The 20501-nt window shown below is 42.0% G+C and overlaps 1 protein-coding gene across 1 annotated transcript in view; it reads right to left on the reverse strand.

The window, feature by feature from the left end:
• Window positions 1-6737: 6737 nt before the first annotated feature.
• Window positions 6738-20501, reverse strand: part of hs1bp3 (HCLS1 binding protein 3) — a 41685-nt gene continuing 27921 nt past the window's right edge. The window contains 3 exon segments of the mRNA NM_001102912.1: window positions 6738-8807; window positions 10752-10884; window positions 11578-11747. Of these exon segments, the coding sequence (NP_001096382.1) occupies window positions 8582-8807; window positions 10752-10884; window positions 11578-11747 (529 nt within the window). The 3' untranslated portion in view covers window positions 6738-8581.

The raw sequence follows: 20501 nt of genomic DNA on the forward strand, positions 1-20501 counted from the left end.
ATATTTATATATATATATATATATATATATATATATATATATATTTGTCTGTTGCAGGATGATACTAGCTTACTTGCCCCCCCTTGGAAAATTTTCTGCGGACGCCCATGTGCATCCCTGTTAGAAAGTCATACAATCACACTATGTTTGAATAGATATATATATTTTTAAAAAATAACACTTCCCATGGCCAAAAGACCCAGCTATAATAGACACTGAATTATTTAAAGGCTTACATATTGCATGCAAAGACTGGCTTCTCTAAAGGAAATGACACTGCTGAACGTCCCTTTGGGACAAGGAAACACAATGCCTGGAGAATAATCTCGTATCCTGCTAGGAACACTTGGGTTTGTGCTGTTACCATGCAAACACCCTATTTTAGCTGAATAATTTGAGTAATGCACTTCATGCTTATTGGATAGAAAGTTGGCCTGAAATTTTCATCCGTCTAAATTTAGACAGTTGCCGTTGAAGCAGTTTCTGCTTTCAGCACACAAATGCAGCTGGGTAGTCAGAACGGGGACTTTTGAGAATTCGTAATAATGGATTTGGCTTGACTTTGCCAGAATATATTAAATTCAGTCTCATCTGCCTTAAAAGGATATCAGTCTCCTACAATGGCTTTTTGGGCTAATTAGGTTCAAGTTCCCCTTTGAGGTCCAACATTTGCTCAGGCTCACCCCTAAAAACAAGGTTACAGCTACAAGAACAAATTGCTGTACCAACCAATAAGATATTTGCTTTTAAACAGGTGACCAGTAAATAATGCCTGCTAATTAGTTGCTATGGGTTACTGCTCCTGGGCAAACTGTGCCGTTTATTATAAAACTTGTGTTTATTCATCTATTCTCGTCATAAATGAGCTTCTTGCTCCGTTTTAGGGCAAATAGGCATTGGCCACTCAAGTTAGGGCACTGGCTACCCAATCAGTATAGCTGAGCTGCTAAATTCCCCTACAGTTTAGACAGGCTCAACTTTGAAACCCTGTTAAACATCAGGAATATAGAAGTCTAGCTCCAAAATGTTCACAAGTGCTCATGAATGCTCTCATTTTGCAAGCGTTTAGCCATGTCAAGGGAATACTTTTTAAAAAAACCTACCACATTCCCACAATCCATCACTCCCTACACAGAGACCAAGACCATGACCAATAGCCTTGGTTAAGAGCAGTGCAATAAAATGAATCATAAGCAAGCTTTTTATTCATAAACTTGAAGTTGGTGTAGTGTTTACTCATGCACAAAGGCATCATAGCGGCCATCTTAGCAATGCACTGCAATATGGCGCCTGTATCGCAATTTACAGAAGGAAACACACAGGAAAAGCTGCTTTATCAAACACTAAAAGGTTTGGGGAAGGGTTTCCTTGCCCTTTAGGTGGTATTAACACAGGAAAGAGGGATACAGCCCCACACAGCTTACATTCTATACTCTATAATCAGTCTAACCAAATAAATCATCTTAGGCCATAAAATACCAAATTACCATCACTTATATGATGAACGGTGATCATTTGGATTTGTAGGACGTCAGGATCCAGTGGCCTGAGTTTCTGTCAATTTTCAGATCTCTAAGAGGACAAGCAGATAGAAAGCAATGAAATTCAAACCACACACACACACTACTTAATCTTTAGTGCTAATAAGACCAAAATGTCCATTGGGCACAAAGTAGTTTTTTATGACAGTCATTGTCAATAAAAGTCCTTCTGGCCAAGCTCCCTGGAGGCCCCATACTGCTTGTGATATCTGATACAGCTTCCCCCTCCCTTTCAAAAACATTTAGCTTTTTTGCTTGATCGTACAGAAATGTACTAGCAAGTCCAATACATTTGTCCATACAGCAAGATATGCTTTGAAATTCACTAATAAACATACAAGGAGGATGGTTTTTAATATAAGGTCCTAGGCAAAATAGAAATAGAGTCTTGGCGGCCCCATTATTTATATAATAGCAGCAATGTTGGGCTCTAAGGCTTGGAACGACTGATTGCTGGAAGTAATCCAAGCCAATATTTCTAACGTGTTTCAATTGCCTCTTTGTAGGGAAACTAAACTTGTATGTATGTATGTATATATGTATGAATGACATACAAGCACATAATAAGAAGGCAAAGTGCTAAAAGATTAGGCTATAGGTCTTTACGTTCTAAAGGTCCCCATACACGCTAAGATTTGCTCGGATCTTCACCCGATATCCCCATCTACATGTGGGCGATGTCGGGGAGTGTGTAGGCTAATTCGATCAAATTATATTGGCGGCAATGGGGCAGTCGGTTCGGGGACTGCATCAAAGAGCCAATTTGGTCCCCGATCCAACTGAATTTTCTAACCTGGCCGATCGATATCTGGCCAATTTCAGGCCAGATATCGGTCAGGCAGGCCCCTCGTTTCTGCCCCCACATGGGCCGATAATCGGCTGTGTATGGGGACCTTAAAGGAACAGTAACACCAAAAAATGAAAGTGTATAAAAGTAATTACAATATAATGTACTGTTGCCCTGCATTGCTACAACTGGTGTGTTTGCCTCAGAAAGACTACTATAGTTTATATAAGTAAGCTGCTGTGTAGCCATGGGGGCAGCCATTCAAAGGAGAAAAGGCACCGGTTACTTAGCAGATAACAGATAAACCCTCATTATATGGGGCTTATCTACTAGTTATCTGCTATGTAACCTGTGCCTTTTCTCCTTTTTTCCAGCTTGAATGGCTGCCCCCATGGCTACACAGCAGCTTATTTATATAGTAGCTTTTTTGTAGCAAAAAACACCAGTTTTTTGCAGGGCAGCAGCACATTATATTTTAATTACTTTAAAACACTTTAATTTTTTGATGTTACTGTTCCTTTAAGAATGGGCAAGAAATGTTCTAATGCTCCAAAAGGTAGGATTTGCGGTTCTTTTTTTTTCAGGCAAGTCGACATTGTTCAACATTCTGCTTTGCTTGGAGTGTATGGCAGTGGTTCAAAAATTCTGGAGCTGCCCTCTAGGGGAAACTAATGCACTGATGGGTATTGGGCTGGAACTTACTTAACTTGGATCCCCCTTGAACTGCAGCAGAGCGATTATTATGACTGTGCTTTATATCTCTGTTACCTTGTTATGAGGGGGCCGATCCAATGTTGAACCACACACTGGGGATTTACAAACAAAGTCTGAAAGCTTGTACAAGGCATATGTGTCAGGTTGAGGCAGCACAGTAATTATTTATTTTTACATGGATGACCATATCCCTTACACAATAAACAATATATATGCTTTCCATTGGTCTTTGTAAACAGCCCCTTTGTCTGGGTAGACTTTGTTTAAAATGCCTTTAGTTAGTTTAGTTATACCTTTAATGACTCATCCAAGGCGAGTGAATTGAACCTTATCTCCCTTAAAGATGAAAACCCAAGCCAAAGACCCGTGTGTGGACCCCCGACCAAAATGAAAACATCTGCGTTGCTCCTTGGCTGGTCCCACACCTGCATCCTTCTGATTTTACTTTGATCAAATGAAGCGCCTGAAGGAAGGACATTCCATTGCCATTAGTTTCCATTGCTATCTTTAGCACACAGACAATCTGGGCTGAATTCAATGGGAAAATACTTTAACCCCAATAGTAAAACAGTGATTGCTCTTTAACGTGTCATAACCTTTTGGATAACAGCAAAAAAGCCTCCTAATTAAATTACATGGGGAACTCCAGGCTTCCTCTGTAAGAATCGAGCCCCACAAAGAGAAATCCACCAGCAACGCAGAGCAAACAATCTCTTCATTTAAGATGAAATTACGGTACCAAAATGTATTTATTTAAACGGAAGAATTTTTATACTACTTTTCGGTGCATAAGGACAATATTTTACTCATGACCACCTTAGGTCTGTTAGGTCACAAAAAATAGATTGCACACTTTCCACTGTCATATACAATATTGAATAGGAATTTAGCATTTGATGCCACTATTTTAGGCTAGATTGTTGGTTTTGGCACCCTCTGAGCAAGACATTTGCACATCTATTCCATCTAGTGATGAGCATGTTGACCCAAAAGTTGTGGAGCTAATGGGTTGGGCAGATTAAGGTCAAGAAAGTCCTAGGTGTCGTTGGTAGCTCAAACTTCAAGCAGAGCCCAGCCCCTCCCTGTTGGTGATGTAATTATAGCCAACACCTTCCTTTTGGTGGCTGATCTCCCCTATGTATGAGGCAGAAGATGAGAGTTGGGCTGGATGCAAGCAGAAGGGGACTTTGGGACACAGTTGGGTGCAGGTTGAGTAGCTAGTTGAAAAACTTCTTACCTACCATCCTTAGCTTGGACACAGAAACATTACATCCAGTCCCAAACTCCAGTGCATTATTAACCAATCAAATCAGCCACTGTACACGTGCTAGATGGTGCATTGGCTTTTATATGTCTACACTGACTTTAGAGCATGAAGAGGTTATTTTGATGGCCTTATGCATTTCGCTTAACCACGTGCACCAATTCTAATAATCAACAGCAACCAATCAGCAGGTAGCATTTACCAGTAAAGATAAACATCTGATTGGGTGTTGACATCCTGAGCAGCAAGTTACATTATAGACTACATTTTACAGTAACAGTTCACGGCAGGTCTTGGCTTTTCTGAGCCCTACAGAAAAGCTTTTCTTACGTAGCTTATGTTTCCAGATACATATTATTTAATGACCTGTTGTAGGTAGGCTGGTAAATCTTAATTGCGTTGGTTTCCTAGTTTAATAAATTGCCCTTTTCTTTATTTGTACTGCTTGTCCCGAGGCAGCTGAACATTTACAGAAACGCAACACAAACACATTTGTGCTGACAAAGAGCAGAAGCTATCACAAAGAGAGGAAGTGCAGCAGAACATCATGATCACACTGGCTGGAAGGAACTTAATGATGATTCATATAGTTCCACAGGGACACTTTTATTTTTGTTGTACACTGTAATCCCAAATGGGCTCATCTCCTTTGAAGCTTATTAATAGTCTTGAAAAATAGCAGCCATTCCTAGTCTGTATGGTTTAGTTCTTCTAGTTGTATCCCATGCCATCTGATTCCACCCCACACAGCTGCCAGTACCATGGGTTGAATCAAACACTCAACACTATTTAGGTTCCTGCGTCACAGAGGGTCAATTATGATGGAAGGCCTGCACTGGTTCTTAAGGTGGCAATACACGGGCCACCTTAAGAACCAGTGTATGGGCACTAACAACGGGCCTGCCCGACCAACATGTGGTCTGAAATCGTCCAGTACTCGATGGGCAGGTTTGATTTTTCCATCAGAATGGGGACCAACAATAGTGTAGACCAGGGGTAGGGAACCTTGGCTCTCCAGCTGTGATAAAACTACAAATCCCAGCAAGCATTTTCCTTAATTAACCATGACTGTGGCTGTCAGACTCCTGCAATGCATTGTGGGACTGGTAGTTCCATAACAGCTGGAGAGCCAAGGTTCCCTACCCCTGGTGTAGACAATAGTGTCTTGGCACAATGGACCACTTTATTTTCTGTGAGTGTACATTTCTCTGCATCCCAGACTGCTCAGGTTGTTATATATTGAACCAAATGGGTATCCAAACAGAAACATAATAATAGAAACATTGGTTCCAGCACCTCAATAGAGAATAGAGGGTCCAGTGCAGGGTGGCTGTGACTTACGCATACGGTATAAACGTGCAAAACAAACCACCATTCCCAAGGATTCGAAGATCTTTACCTAAATTATTTTTTGAGTGGGGCAAAGCTTTTTGTTTTTTAATTTATGAAACTGTCTACATATAGATATGTTGATGGGCAGCTTGACGACCTGTTGTGACCACTTTATTTAGGGCAGCAAAGCTAGAAGTGTAGTTCAAAAGTGGAACCAAGACTTTGAATCAGGCCCTAGTGTTTATGTTTAGGTGTATCCCCAGCTGAAATGTAGTGGTTATGCCACTGTGATCTTTTCCCATCATCCAGTATAAGTGATTTATGGAATGTGGAGAGGACCCTAACATCCCACCCCAACACATACTGTAGGTTAGGCACATTGAGAAAAGTTTTATGAACAAGAGGGAAAAAGGAGTAACAAAGGCTATAACCACTGTTCTTCTGATTGTTATATCCATAATATACATTTGTAGACCCAACCTCTGCTTGTTAGGGCCATACCTTATATTTGTTGCCTTTGGCACACAGCTGTAGCTCAGGTCTGAACCATGTCATTCCAGCATTGCATCGTCTTTACCTTAATGCTATCAGTGTTTCAGTCCACGTGAGTGAATGTTAGCTAACTGGCCAAGAATGTCAACTTGGTCCAGGTGAGAAGATGAGAAAGTCAGCCCCCTCTTTGAAATGTCTGAAGCAGTTGTTACTGGAAAACATAAATGGCTTGTTTGGCTAGACTAAACATATGACCCTCTCTCCCACCCATCCTTACATTAGTATTGAGTCAGCAGAGATCTATCCACAGGTAAGGGCTTGTTTCATTCCACAAATACCTGAAGTAGCATCAGAGGAATGGTCGGACTGAATTCGGAATGCAATATGTCTATGAAGATTCTCATCCATCCAGGTATCTAGTAGAATCAAGCCTAAAGCAACTGGACATATTTCTTGAAAACATTTCACCACTTATCTGAGGGGCTTATTCAGTTCAACTGATTGGTAGGGAATTCCCCGGCATTAATCTAAATGACTTTCTCTCTCTTCCATGACTGGGTTGGTGGGCCCTAAACAGAAAAAAATAACTTTTCTGACATGTGTGATGTAATGTAAATCATTTCTCATTTATTGCAAAAAAAATCTGACTGAATACAATTAGAAAAGGATTGCAGCAATACAGCTAAAATACAAAGGATACAGAGACCAGGGAGAGCAGATCCAGTCGCCTGAGAGAGGGTTCCAGTCGAGAGCGGCACATCCGGTTCAACAAACATTAATATGAAATAAAGTACAGTGTGAAGTCAAGGGCACAGATTTAGACAGCAAAGAATTCTTAGTGTGTAAAAAAAAAAAGTGCCACAAAAGCTCCTTTCACACTCGGCTACACAAGCGCCAAGCTTTACATGACTTTACACTGCGTACCAAAGTGCTAATGTGCGCTGTATGTAGAGCAGAGAGCACTTCCTAATTCCCAGCATTCTTAGCGTGGGGCCTCCAGCTGTGTATTCACTGTGGGCTGTTCTCCGTCATGCCTATAATTAGCAGACTACAGTGCAATTTGCAATTATTTCTTCATTATGACTACAAAATTATTCATATAACACTATATATTGGCAAACAGACAACATTTAGGGAATAAATGGAAATATTCATATCCCATCATCCTAAGCCACTACTTTCTTATGGTTACTGGCTAAATAAACAGGTCTAGTAACCCATAGCAACCAATGAGATGTTAAATAATTGTTAGTCTACCTGCTGATTGATTGTTATAGGGTTTATTAGCTCGCCCACTTCCTTCTGAAGTCCAATTTTGTAACTTTTAATGAAACACATCTCTTATCTCCAGTATGATGAGCTCAAGACACTTTTGTCCATGTTGGTTGGAAACAGGGCCTATTTTATCCCCCCCTCAGCCTTGGGCTGGTGTAACATTAGCCAACATATCTGCATGTAGGTGCATGGGAAAAACCATGAAAATGCACTGGTCCCATGTCAGCAACGTGCAAATAAGTGGCCATATTAGCCAGTCCACATGTATCAGTGCATAGGACATACAACATCATTCAGGGTTGGTTTTAGGGAAGAAGGGGTATTTGGCCTAGGCCCTCAGTTTCCGAATTGCACCTTGAGGGAAAAATCATAGATAAAAGAACAAAGGACATTTTATACTATGTACTGACTGTTAGCTAACAGCTATTTTCAGTACTGGGATTTGTAGTTCAACAGCAGCTGGATGCCTGCAGGGTAGGCTCCCTATATTTACGTACTTATCTAGCCTGCCCCCTATGGGTAGTAGTGAAATATAGCACCTATGTTACTATGAAAGCTCTGAAGACTTTAAGGACCAACATTAACCCCCAGGCTGCCACAGGCCTCTTCCTGCAGGTCACAGGCCTAACTCTGCCCTGGCCCCACCAATGACCTTAGGTCGCCCCAATTCCTCCTCTACCTGATGGCCATTACTTATATACATCACACCAATGATGCCAGAGAGGGGTGTGGGTATATAAGTAAGGGCAGCACGCTGGATCCAGCCGGTTTAGGGTTGGGAGGGAGAACCTACACATCACTAGGCTGCACAGTGAGGGCAAACGTAGGCAGTATTTGTGCATAATTTGAGATTTCATACCTTTATTGTTATTTCTTCTTTAATAATAATCTTTGGCCATTGGTATTGCTGGATTTTGGACCATTTTGTATGATGGATTTCCGAGATAATAAATCTACCACTTGTTTACAAATCAAATGCATGAAACCCATTCATAGGATGTGAATCTGTGATCACCCCATTCCATTTAGCAGAAGGATCAAAGCAGCTTTTGAGGCGGAACCCAGACGGTTTTTGCTGATGTTTAGGAGCATTCATTGCATGTAGCTGCTGGGAACACTGCTCCATGTGTGTGTGTGTGTGCAGCCTGGGAGGAAGGAACGCATCCAACTAACTCTTCAGAAGAGACTGACTGAGGGACTGTCTGCTTGCTCATTCTCTGTGATGTACTTGAGGATATCGGTCTCATCCATGGCCTGTATATTTGCCTCACTCTTTGCTGGTGGCAATTCTTCAGAACCAGCAGACTTATTGGTGAAAGACGGTTTCGCTGGTATGGGGGGCTTGCCTTTCTTCTTTGGCTTTGGTTCAAGGTTCAACAATTTCTCAAAACCATCCTCGACCCTGGAATGAAAAGCGTTGCACCCCATTAAGTACTAAATGGATTCAGTGTAACAATACAAAGTATTCAGTGTTCCCCCGAAAACAGGCAATAACATGGGGAAAAAATGCTTTTACTCAAGGAAATCACTGGCACTTTTTAAGCATGTATATATGAGGGGCAGATCTCTCAAATGTCACACAGTTAGTGACACAGCCTTGCCTTTAGACTTGCCCAATTCTATGATGAGAACAGTTTTCATGTTTCTGCCTGTCGGCAATCTGATTGCCCAGGTACCTGATCATATACTAACTTAGCCAACCAGGTTGATGTATAAAGAACCTGAAACTGCTAATCTTGATGCCCGTTTCCATCTGAGCAGCAAAATGTTTTTTAGGTATTGGGTGGGATTGGTGTAAATTAGAGGCCCCCAACCTTTTCTACCTGTGCGCAAAAAACATTGGGGAGTAATGCAAACATGAAAAAAGTTCCTAGGGAGTGCTTAATAAGGGCTGTTATTGGCTATTTGGTAGCCCAATGTGGACTGGTAGACTACAGGAGGCTCTGTTTGGCAGTACACAGGGTCTATATGATTCCAAAACTTGTCTCCAAGCCAGAAATTGGAAAATGAGCCCCGTCTTTGAGGCCACTGGGAACAACATCCAAGGGGTTAATGAGCAACATGTTGCATGTGACCCATTGGTTGGGGCTCACTGGTGTAAATGTTTGGCACTGGGGAACAGTCAGTGCTTGAGGTAGGGCTTTGGAGGTTATGAAAGAGACATGCAAAATTCCAGAGAGGGCACATTTTTATTGCAGTTTGCTTTATGACTTGTCAGTCTGATTTCTAGTCCCAATAAGCCTAGCAAGTAACTGAAGTCTACATTTCAGGCTGGCTCTACTGATCTTGACTGGCCAAGCAAACAAAGATGGAGCAGGTCTACAAGCTTTAAAACTAAAGGTGTTATATCTTACTGAAGGCTTAACTGTCTATGCCACTAAAGTGAAGTATCTCATGATGTACCTCACGTCATAGCGCTTGTACCTTTAGCTTTCTAGTTACAGTATGTTTATGAGGGTCACTCCCTGGCCCGGGATTCGCCGAGCATATACAGAACACCCAAGTTCTGGCTCTCAGCAACTGTCTCAAGCAGAATTTGTTCTTATAACACAATGTTCATCTGTCTGGTTCTAAGTCCGTCCCACTTCTCCCTCCAACTTCTGGAGCTGGAACAAGAATCCACTTAGTCGGACACTTCGGCTGAACGTCACTTGAAAAACTGGAGCAGAATTCAGTTCAATGCACCTTTTTTTCAATGTAATGGAGAGACACAAAGAAAATATTTGCTCTGCAGTGGTAAATAAGCTATAGATGAAAGTAGCGGCGGTGGCACAGACATGAAATCAGACACTTGGCAATAACCTTAGAAGCCACAGGTATTATTTATGTACAAGCTGCCAAGAGCTCTGGCACACAGTCGGGCAGTATTAAAGGGGAACCAAAAAATATGAAAATAAATGCACATATAGTGCTCCTCTGACCATGTTTGCCATTAGCATACATATATTAGTCATTATGGAGAAATAAATGCCTTTTTAAAGTCACTTACTGAAAGCACTGTGCTTATAAGGGACAGAGACAAGGTAGTGGCACTGGAGGGACTGCTGCAGTTCTTACAGCCCTGTACTGGGCTCAGAGACACTGCCCATTGCAGTACCATGGGGGAACACAATCTATGCAGAAGTTGAGAATTTCAAATTAAGGAATTAATCCATGGGCTGAGACGAAGGTGCTGGCAGAGGTAAAGGGGCTTTTTAATGGGCTAAGTTAATAAAAATGTAAATTATAGTATATGACAAAAGTGCTCAGTGAAGCAGTGAGCATTTTTACTTCATACTTTTGTTCCCCTTTAATGTAGAGGACCATGATGCACAGCTGCTCTTTATTATTCTGTAGAACTGCCTACCTGAACAGGTCATCCAGATCCTCATTGGTGGACGGCTGAAACAAATCCTCAGCCTTGAAGGCAGATGGCATTAAGAGAGAGTCGCCTAATTGCACAGTGCCGCCAAGGTCTTGTTCTTCAAATAACTTTATTTCTGTATATAAATAAAACCAACAAGCCAATAAAAAGCCTTGAACAATGCATTATAGAGATGTTTATTTTCCTTTCTAAACCTTCTAATAGCAGCCATCTCTTGCACTTACTGAGTAGTACACACTGATAACATTCACATGTAGGTCAGTTGGTTATTTGCCTTGTGGTGTGTTGCACTGTAGAGCAATGGATGTCAATAAGTCCCAATCATTCCCATGCATTTCTGCATTCAGGGTTTGTCTCCATCCCCATGGGTACTTACATTCCAAGGTGGGACTAATTAGCACAAGATGCCATGCAGTGGAACGTACCATCATAAACACCAAAATAAATTCTAAGTGAGCACCACTGCATTTTTCCCCCTAAGCCAATTCCTCTGTTCCCTCGTCATTCCATTCATTTATTAGGCCCAGGTCCTCACGTGTCTTCTTTTCTACCAGCCCTGATGATGACTGTACAGGAGAACCAGTTAGCCTCACTATCAAGCAAATCTGCCCTATGTGCCTCGCTATATATTCAGAAGGAGGGAGGTCCCTATCAGAGCCTGTCCCAGAGCTTGAAGTTCTTCAGTACCAATTGGCAGGATGGGCAGAGTTCCGCAAGTGGTTTACAATTATTAAAGATTAAGTGTAATAAACCAATACAGAGACATTAGATTTGAACTATGAAAGGAATAATAAAGAGTTCTCCTTACCGCCAGCACTCGTAAATGGTTTCTTTGTGTTTGTTGGGGGATTTTTGCTTGGTTCAAACAAGCCCGCGTCTGGATCTATTTCATCAAAAAGTGCTAATCTGCTTTTGGGCTTCGAACTGGGATCTTCTGCCTTTTGTTTAGTTGGTTTCTTTGTCTTCTTTGTCCTTGTCCTGTGTTACCAGGAAGAAAAGGAAACATAAGAATGGAAATTCTTCATTATAGCATCTTTATATAAATATTACTTTTTGGAAACACCAGACTTGCCCTACTCATCCAAAACAACCAGCCAGCTTGCTACTACAGCGTATTCTCAGCCAGGACCTACCATGTTCTTTTACCGAACATACTAGTCTGGGAGCCACCTGGCAACCTTTAAGCCAGTTGTTGTCTAGACCTTTTCTATTCAAGCCCACCTTGGCATTCTGACCTTTAGTTAGGGCTTCCCTTATTTCATAACAAGACTACAGATAAAACTTGGTGCCATTCAGTCATAGTTCCAAAAATACCTAAGCAAGCAAATAAGCTTTCATTCCTAATTTCACCTGAACATCTGACCTTCCAGCTGGGCTTTTGTGTGTATACAGGACAAATACGCTTTTTCCTCAAATCTCAGTCTTATTGGCCTTTAGGATTGTCCTCAAACCACAGTCCCTAAACCGAAAAGAACTACTTTAGACAAAACAAAATACTTTTATTGGCAAATATAAAATGAATGAGGTGCTTTATTTCTCTACAAGACATTTCACATCAATATAAAGGCACAATATATAGTTTGTATAAGGCGGGTACTTATGCTGTTTCTGAACTTGTGCCACAGTCCCATTATGCTCTCCAGCAGCGCCACACAGATGGGCCACGGCTATGGATTTATAAACATAAGGAAAGCCTATTTTATGGGTATGCTTATAAACATGCCTACACGGGACAGGCTTGCTGAGCAACAAGATCTGCTAGTTAGAATGTGAGCAGATATTCTCAGCTGGCAGATATTACATAAAGATAATAGGGCAAGAGTGGGTAACAGCCAAATCTCTGTACTTAACATTATGGGCATATCTTATATCTAATTTCACAGAAAATGTTGTATAGAAAACCGTTTGACCACACATGAAATATGCACAGACCTACCCAAGCAGCAATCACATTGCTCAGATGTAGCATGGCAGCCTCAGTGCTATTCCCGACTGGTCCTGGATTTACAAAGAGCACAAAAACAGGTGCTAATTTGCTCCTGTGCCAATTGAATTTGTGCATTACCACTGTAGAAGGGGGGAGCAGGGTGGTAGGAGGCAGAAGTGGAGCAGGAGGAGGAGGTTGGGGAGCTGAACCAATGAGTTGGACCATGTGTCTGTAAGGTGAAGCATGGCAACGTACATTTGTATGAACACAAAAAATACCCTTAAACACATAGTAAAATAATATTAGAAATGCCGACCCAGAATCACAGGCGCTCTTCAACCGATCAGTGTACAGACCACACATTGCATTGATCAAATTCTTAAACCTGTCTGATTAACTAGCAATATCTAGAGTACATGGATATAGTTCTGGATTGGGGCTCATGATGCGCACCCGGATGGCCTGTACTATCCAGGATTTGGCCAAGATGGAATAAAGGCCTTTTATTACTTAAGAAATTCTCCTGACTGGTGCTGTTCATTATGGACTTGGGAAATACTGTAACACGTGATTACTGGTGAAATTTGCACTGGGTGATTGAAGATATCGGTATGTAATAAGTGTGCTGTTTCGTTTTCTAAGTACGCCCAGATAATCAAAGTACTGTAGGATGATATCTGTTCATGTATGGCCAACTTAGCTCTGATATGCACCAGGGAAGTAACCTGTAGCAACCAATGAGCAATTAGCTTTTTTTCAGATAGCAAGAGGAAGAACAATGAAAACCAAAATGTGATTGGCTAGCATACTGTGCTGTAGTTGCACATTGTTAGATGAATACAAAGGCAGAGTGGTTAGTTTGGCCCAGTGATCCCAAACCAGTGGCTCTCAAACAACATGTTGTTCCCCAACCCCTTGGATGTTGCTCCCAGTGCCTCAAAGCAGGTGCTTATTTCTGAATTCCTGGCTTGGGGCAAGTTTAAGTTGCATAAAAGCCTAGTGTGCCAAACAGAGCCCCCTGTAGGCTGCCAGTCCATACATGTTCTACCAAAGAGCCAATCACAGCACTCCCAGGAACTTTTTTTATCCTTGTGTTGCTCCCCAACTCTTTTTACATTTGAATGTGGCTAAAATAGGTAAAAAAAGGTTGGTGACCCCTGGTTTAGCAGTTTACATTGAATAGAATGCTTCATGAACAGCAGAAGAGCAGAATGTTGATTCAGCAGCCTACACATTGTAATCTGACTTTAATTTAGTTTCAGGTAAGTAACAAGATCATGTGCCTCATGTTAATGAAGGATTAAGGTTTCTCGCTCTACGGAATGTTCTGGCAGGAGGAAAGCTTATCTTTATGGACTTTGCATGCCGATTCAGAAAAGGCTGAGCTATGCTAAACTCAATAGAGTGGGTTTTGCAATAAAAATGCTGCGAGCAATTAGTTGGCAAAAGGATGAAAATCAGGCTGCTCGTGTAACTCATGAGATATCTTCTGTTTAATACCAGATATTTAATAATGTGTGTTACCAAGCTGGACCTGGCAGTAGCTCCAGGGTTCCCCAGGTTCAACTGACACTGCTGCCCACCATGTTGGACACATTGGCAACCACATGGAAGTGAAGTATAGCTCAATAGCACAGAGGTGCCAAGAACCATTCTGTTCAATGGATTACACCAGCACTTCTTTCATGGAAGAATTCCATGCACTTACTTGAGACTCGATGGGTTAGTCAATAGATTCAACAGATCCCTATGGGAACATCTTGTACCGTGGGAAGTATTGAAGCTGATAGGCCAAATCATGAATGTGAAAAACAAACACTTGGAGACAGGACATAATAAAGACATGAGTAGCGATATCACAGGTTTCCCCCATGTGAGAAGAATAAAACAACAAAACAACAATATTTATTTAATATCTCTTGATTTTTGGTAAACCTGCACTTGTAGACAGACTACCAATATATAATACAATTATTACATTTATATGGCCCCCACAGTCCAGCTGGCATCTTGATTAGACAGCAGAGAAAAAACAGCTTTACAGACTGCAATAATAATCATGACTTCCGCTTCAAAGAAAACATATTTATATGTACAGCACAAAAATGACTGGTACTGCTATAGGATCCGGTATCTGGAAACCCATTATCCAGAAAGTTCAGGATTACGGGAAGGCCATCCCCCATAAACTCCATTATAAGAAAATAATTCTATTCACTTCTGAAACCTGAACTTAATCCCAACTAAGATATAATTACCCCTTATTGGGGGCAGAACAGCCCTATTGGGTTTATTTAATGGTTAAATGATTCCCTTTTCTCTGTAATAATAAAACAGTACCTGTACTTGATCCCAACTAAGATATAATTACCCCTTATTGGGGCAGAACAGCCCTATTGGGTTTATTTAATGGTTAAATGATTCCCTTTTCTCTGTAATAATAAAACAGTACCTGTACTTGATCCCAACTAAGATATAATTACCCCTTATTGGGGGCAGAACAATCCTATTGGGTTTAATTACTGTTTAAATTATGTTTAAGTAGACATATTATGGAGAGTCAAATTACAGAAAGATCCCTTATTCAGAAAACTACACCCCAAGCTTTCTGGATAACAGGTCCTATACCCCTATCATAATTTATATAGCGCCAACAAATTACTTTGCACTTTACATTTACTTCTAACAAACAGGGGTCCTAAAATAACAAACAAGGTTTATGGAGGATCAGAGGGCCCTGCTCACAAGAGCTTACAATCAGAATATTATATGGCTATAGACCATGCTAAAGTGCATTTATATTTTGCAGATATTCTGTTCTGCACCACAAACTTAAGTGTGAGAGGATGGGTGACACTGGGTCGACGGCTAAGGATAAACAAATATTTCAAGGTGCCCAAGCCTTATAAGAGCAGGCACCCTCAATGCTAAATACACAGAGCCACGCATGAAAAGTCTTCTATGCACTGATTAACTTTAAAAGAACAGTAAACACTGACCAAGAATGTTTCCCACTTTAGAACGAAATGTTCTAATTAAGTGTTCTAATTAAGTGTCTTAATTTCCTAATGGCTCAGAGACGTACGTGCTGAGTGATAGCTGCTGCCGAGAATGTACTATCATAACACACAGACATCGAATAGCTTGTAGCTGACTTAAGCGCCCAACATTCCTACACTGGAGCCTTCGGAAAGAACAAACAGGGCTCAGACAGGACGGCTAAAGATACAGGTGGCCCCATTACGTTAGAGATAATGTAAATAACGATATTGACAGATTGGGCTAACGTGATATATTTAACTGGAACATTACTGGCATGTATAGTCATTCCAAGAGAGCTCGGTAATTGGGATAAAATGCACTTTTGTGTTGGGTTGGAAATGCAGCTAAGCCGTCCATACTTGGGTAGCTTAGGGCTATAGCAAAAATCTCTCTTTTGTCACCGGCTAATAACCCCTCCCCACAAGAATGAATGTGTTCTGTCACTGTGTTTGGATTTTATTGGCCACAACCCACCTGCGTGCACATTGATAGGAAGACCACACTAGGGTTTCCACCTTTCTCCAAATCTTTGAGCGGCCGGTGGGGGGAGGGAACAAAATGGGACAGGGCAAAGTCATGAATGGGGGGGTGGGGTATGTTGCAAAAGGGGTTTGGCTACTACATGCAACGTCCAGAGGGAAGGATGCAGAGCGATCAGAAAGAAGCTTGGATTGGGGGCGGATCAAGGGTGGGCCAGGGGCTTATCTCAAGGGTATTATAAATTTACTGGTAGCTACATTATCAGTAAATTTGTAATACTAGCCCCAGCCTTGGCTGGTGTCTAACCGGTCAGTAAGATACAGGTCGACTGGCAGCCCTACTACACACGGAATGGTGTGGGTGGGATCTGCCTTTTAGCAAGGTCACTATTCCAGTTGATCCTTGCTTGATTTGGCCAAATCAGCCTTGGAGTCTATGGGCAAATGTTATGAATAATACATCTTATTCATTTTATCTGTTAAATTATACAAACATTCCTCCTTAAGGAGAAGGAAAGGTAAAAATAAATGGGGGGTGCTAAATTTTAGGCACCCCCCAGTGACCCTTATTCATTGCACCAGAAACCGCACCAGCCTTCGGAAGCTGCGAGTAAGTGTTTCCTCTTCCTTCGGTCTTCTAAATCCTGGGGCCGGCGCAAAAGAGTAAAAAAAGACGACTTTTTTTTTATAAAGTTCGGCTTTTCACTCTACTACCAAAGTGGTGCTACCCCAGGCTAGTGTGGTTTTCTTCTAACAGGAGCACCAGTGCAGGGTAAAAGGTAAGTGATTACCATCACTGGGGGGTGTCTAAAATTTTGGAACCCCCCAGTGACGTGGCCTTTCCTTCTCCTTTAAAAGGAATGAGAAAAAGTGCCTACTTACCAGACGCAATTTTGGGACACAAATCTCCATTTTTCCTACAATGCAGCATTTTTTTGCCAGAATTCTAGCATTTTTGTGTTAAAATGCACACAATTGCATCTTTAGAGTGGGCAATAGTGTTGTACTGTAGCACCTACTGACGCAAGACAACTTTTGCACCAATACAGCTGAGTGGTAAAAATGTCAGGTTGGATTCTGTGTTACAATGTGTGTGATTAGTTGGCCCCAATATTGCACCATCCTAGCCTTCAAGCGCATATCAAGTGTATAAAATAAAAAGACGAAAATGTCTCGTTGCTTGTGAGGGGCCACGGGGAGCCCACTAGGTGCATACAGTGCAGAGCCCAAGCAAGTGGATAGGACAAAACTCCCGCTGTAACTGCCTGTCCACAAAAACAGATTACAAAATTTTATAATGAACACTAATAAACACATGCAAATAATAAAATCTATACAACAAGTATCTGTGATGAGCAGTGATAATGTATTCCTTTAGCAAAGCAAGGGGTGTAATAGTTCAACGTGCGCAAATTGCCCCTTCTGCAAATGCAAGTGATGTAATACTGTTATCTCTCCAAATCCAATTCCATCCGCCGAGTCAATTTATTTGTGCAGAACATAGAGTTACAGAGAGACAAAGAGACCTGTGCAGCCCTGGCACAACCAGCACACAGAACAAAACTAACCATCCTCTTTATCTCACTCATGTTTACACATAATGGATTCTACCCTTAAATGACTCTCTCAGGCAGTTGTAATGTCTATGGAAAAAGTGCTAATGCACCCCGTACTGTAATATATGAGGCTATTAAACGTTCTGCAACCATATCCCTATCAAGATCTTTCCCATTTACAGTGGTTATACTATGTAAAGGGAAAATAATCCCTATTTACATGTCAGGGCTAGCTTTACCTTCTCCAAAAGCCTCTTTCATGCAAAAAGCAAAAAGGCTGTTTGCCTCGAGGGTGTCTTCCCATAAGGTCCCTCGCAGAGATTCCAACCCAAATACAAACCAATCCAGGTGCATCTTGCCATGTCTGCTTTACTCCTGGCTCCGCGAGCCCCACCATACTCCCTGCTTTACTGCTTCAGACAATATTGGAGGACTTCGGGTAAAGGTCTATGCATTTCAATGGAGAGGGTTAAATAAGGGTTTTGACAGCTGGCGGACCTCTTACTCCAGGCAATGGAGCTTAAACCAGGGTGACTGCTGCAAAATGGAGATGAGTTGCCATATTTGCCCTCATTCCATCATTTGCACAACTTCTTTCCAAGCCAATGGAGAAAGACACCATTGCTCAAAGTTCAAATTCCATAATGAGGTGTTAAGGTGCCCATAACACGGGCCAATTCTAGCTGCCGATATCGGTCACTTAGACCAATTCGGCAGCTAATCGGGCCATGTATGGGCATTAACGACGGGCCTGCCCGACTGATATCTGGCCTGAAATCGGCCAGATCTTGATCGGGCAGGTTTAAAAATTAGTCGGATTGGGAACCCGTCGTTCTAATTCGGCCAAAATATCAAATTAGCCTGGTATCGCCCACCCGTAGGTAGGGATAACGGAAGAAGATCTGCTTGCTTGGCGACCTTGTCAAGCAAGCAAATCTTAGCGTGTATGGCCACCTTTACAGTCCATCCCACTGCCTCTGGTTAACCTTGGGTTCTAAAGGTGGCAATATATGGGCAGATTTAAGCTGCTGACTTGGGTCCTTCAGATCAACTCAGCAACTTATCTGCCTGTGTATGGGGCCCTCCATCAGACCTCCCCTCCCCATCTGGGCCTGTTAATTGGGCAGGCTTGATTTTTCTCTCAGATCTAAGACCGCGTTAGCTCATTGATGCGGTCCTCCCTCCGACTCCTCCTATCCCCTTCATTGTAATTGTACAATTGTAATGCATGGCACTAGCACAACCTTGCTCACCCAAGGTGGGCATATCTGGGAAAGATTCAGAATGAAGACGGTAGCATGTTTTCTACATTATAAGCATTTGTGGCAATGTATATCAGTGAAAGTTACAGCTTCCAGTATCCACCATCTTTCATAGAATTACTGTAATACAACATTTCCCAGTTCCCACCACTGTCCATGTTTATTAGCCATCACTGCAACTGCTGAGTAAGTCTGAGATCCATGTTGGTCAGCTATAACAGGAATGGTGAAGGAAGCACAGGACCTTGATGGAACAAAGGATTTGTGGAAACTCTACACCAGACTGTGGATTTCTGGGTCTGATTTAGCCACGAGGATAAAGGAAAGTAACCAAGAAGCATTCGCCATCCCTTTTCACCTTTCTTTACAGCAGCGATCCTCAACCAGTGGCTCGGGGGTAACATGTTGCTCCCCAACCCCTTGGGTGTTGCTCTCAGTGCCCCCAAACCAGGGAGTTATTTTTGAATTCCTGACTTGGGGGCAAGTTTTGGTTGAATAAAAACAAGATTTCCTACCAAATAAAGCCCCTGTAAGCTGATAGGGTGCATAGAGGCTGCCTAATAGCCAATCACAGCCCTTATTTGGCTCCTCCATGAACTTTTATGGTGCTTGTGTTGCTCCCCAAGTCTTTTTACATTTGACTGTGGCTCACGAGTAAGAAAGGTTGGGGATCCCTGCTTTACAGAATGTGCAGCTGCAACTGCTAAATGGTGGCACATTCACTGAAGTGATAAATGCTTCCTGGAAAGTATTCTTGGATTGCAGCAGAGATTTTAATCATCCGGAGTCTTTTATTTAATGTGGTAAAAATAGTTGGTGTGTATCAAGTTCATTGTAGAACTTTGGAACAAGGGACTTGATTGGACCTCAGTGCTGCTTCATGCTTTGACCTTACCTATATCTACAGGACACCTATTCAGTCTATACACTGGCCAATGGCATTCACTTACACTCCCATGTGAATACATGTAGCTGGTCAAAAGTGTAAAGTGTGCCGCCGCTGCATATTGCTGCCCCATTATAGATGCTTCATAAATGTAAAAATGTTGCCCAATTTGTAGTCACAATCCTCAAAATACCCAATTGACAAAAACACCCCCTTTTTACATGGTTGGGACAACAGACACACTATGACCAGTAGATTTCATTACATATTGCTGCCCCCAGGATTTGTGACCCCCCAGCATTTCTAGACACATTATGCCCCCAGTATTTCAAGACACACTATGCCCCCAGCATTTCAAGACACACTATGCCCCCAGCATTTCAAGACACACTATGCCCCCAGCATTTCAAGACACACTATGCCCCCCAGCATTTCAAGACACACTATGCCCCCAGCATTTCAAGACACACTATGCCCCCCCAGCATTTCAAGATACACTATGCCCCCCAGCATGTCAAGACACACTATGCCCCCAGCATTTCAAGATACACTATGCCCCCCAGCATTTCAAGACACCCTA

Source organism: Xenopus tropicalis, chromosome 5, assembly GCF_000004195.4.
Source record: "Xenopus tropicalis strain Nigerian chromosome 5, UCB_Xtro_10.0, whole genome shotgun sequence".
Taxonomy (NCBI): domain Eukaryota; kingdom Metazoa; phylum Chordata; class Amphibia; order Anura; family Pipidae; genus Xenopus; species Xenopus tropicalis.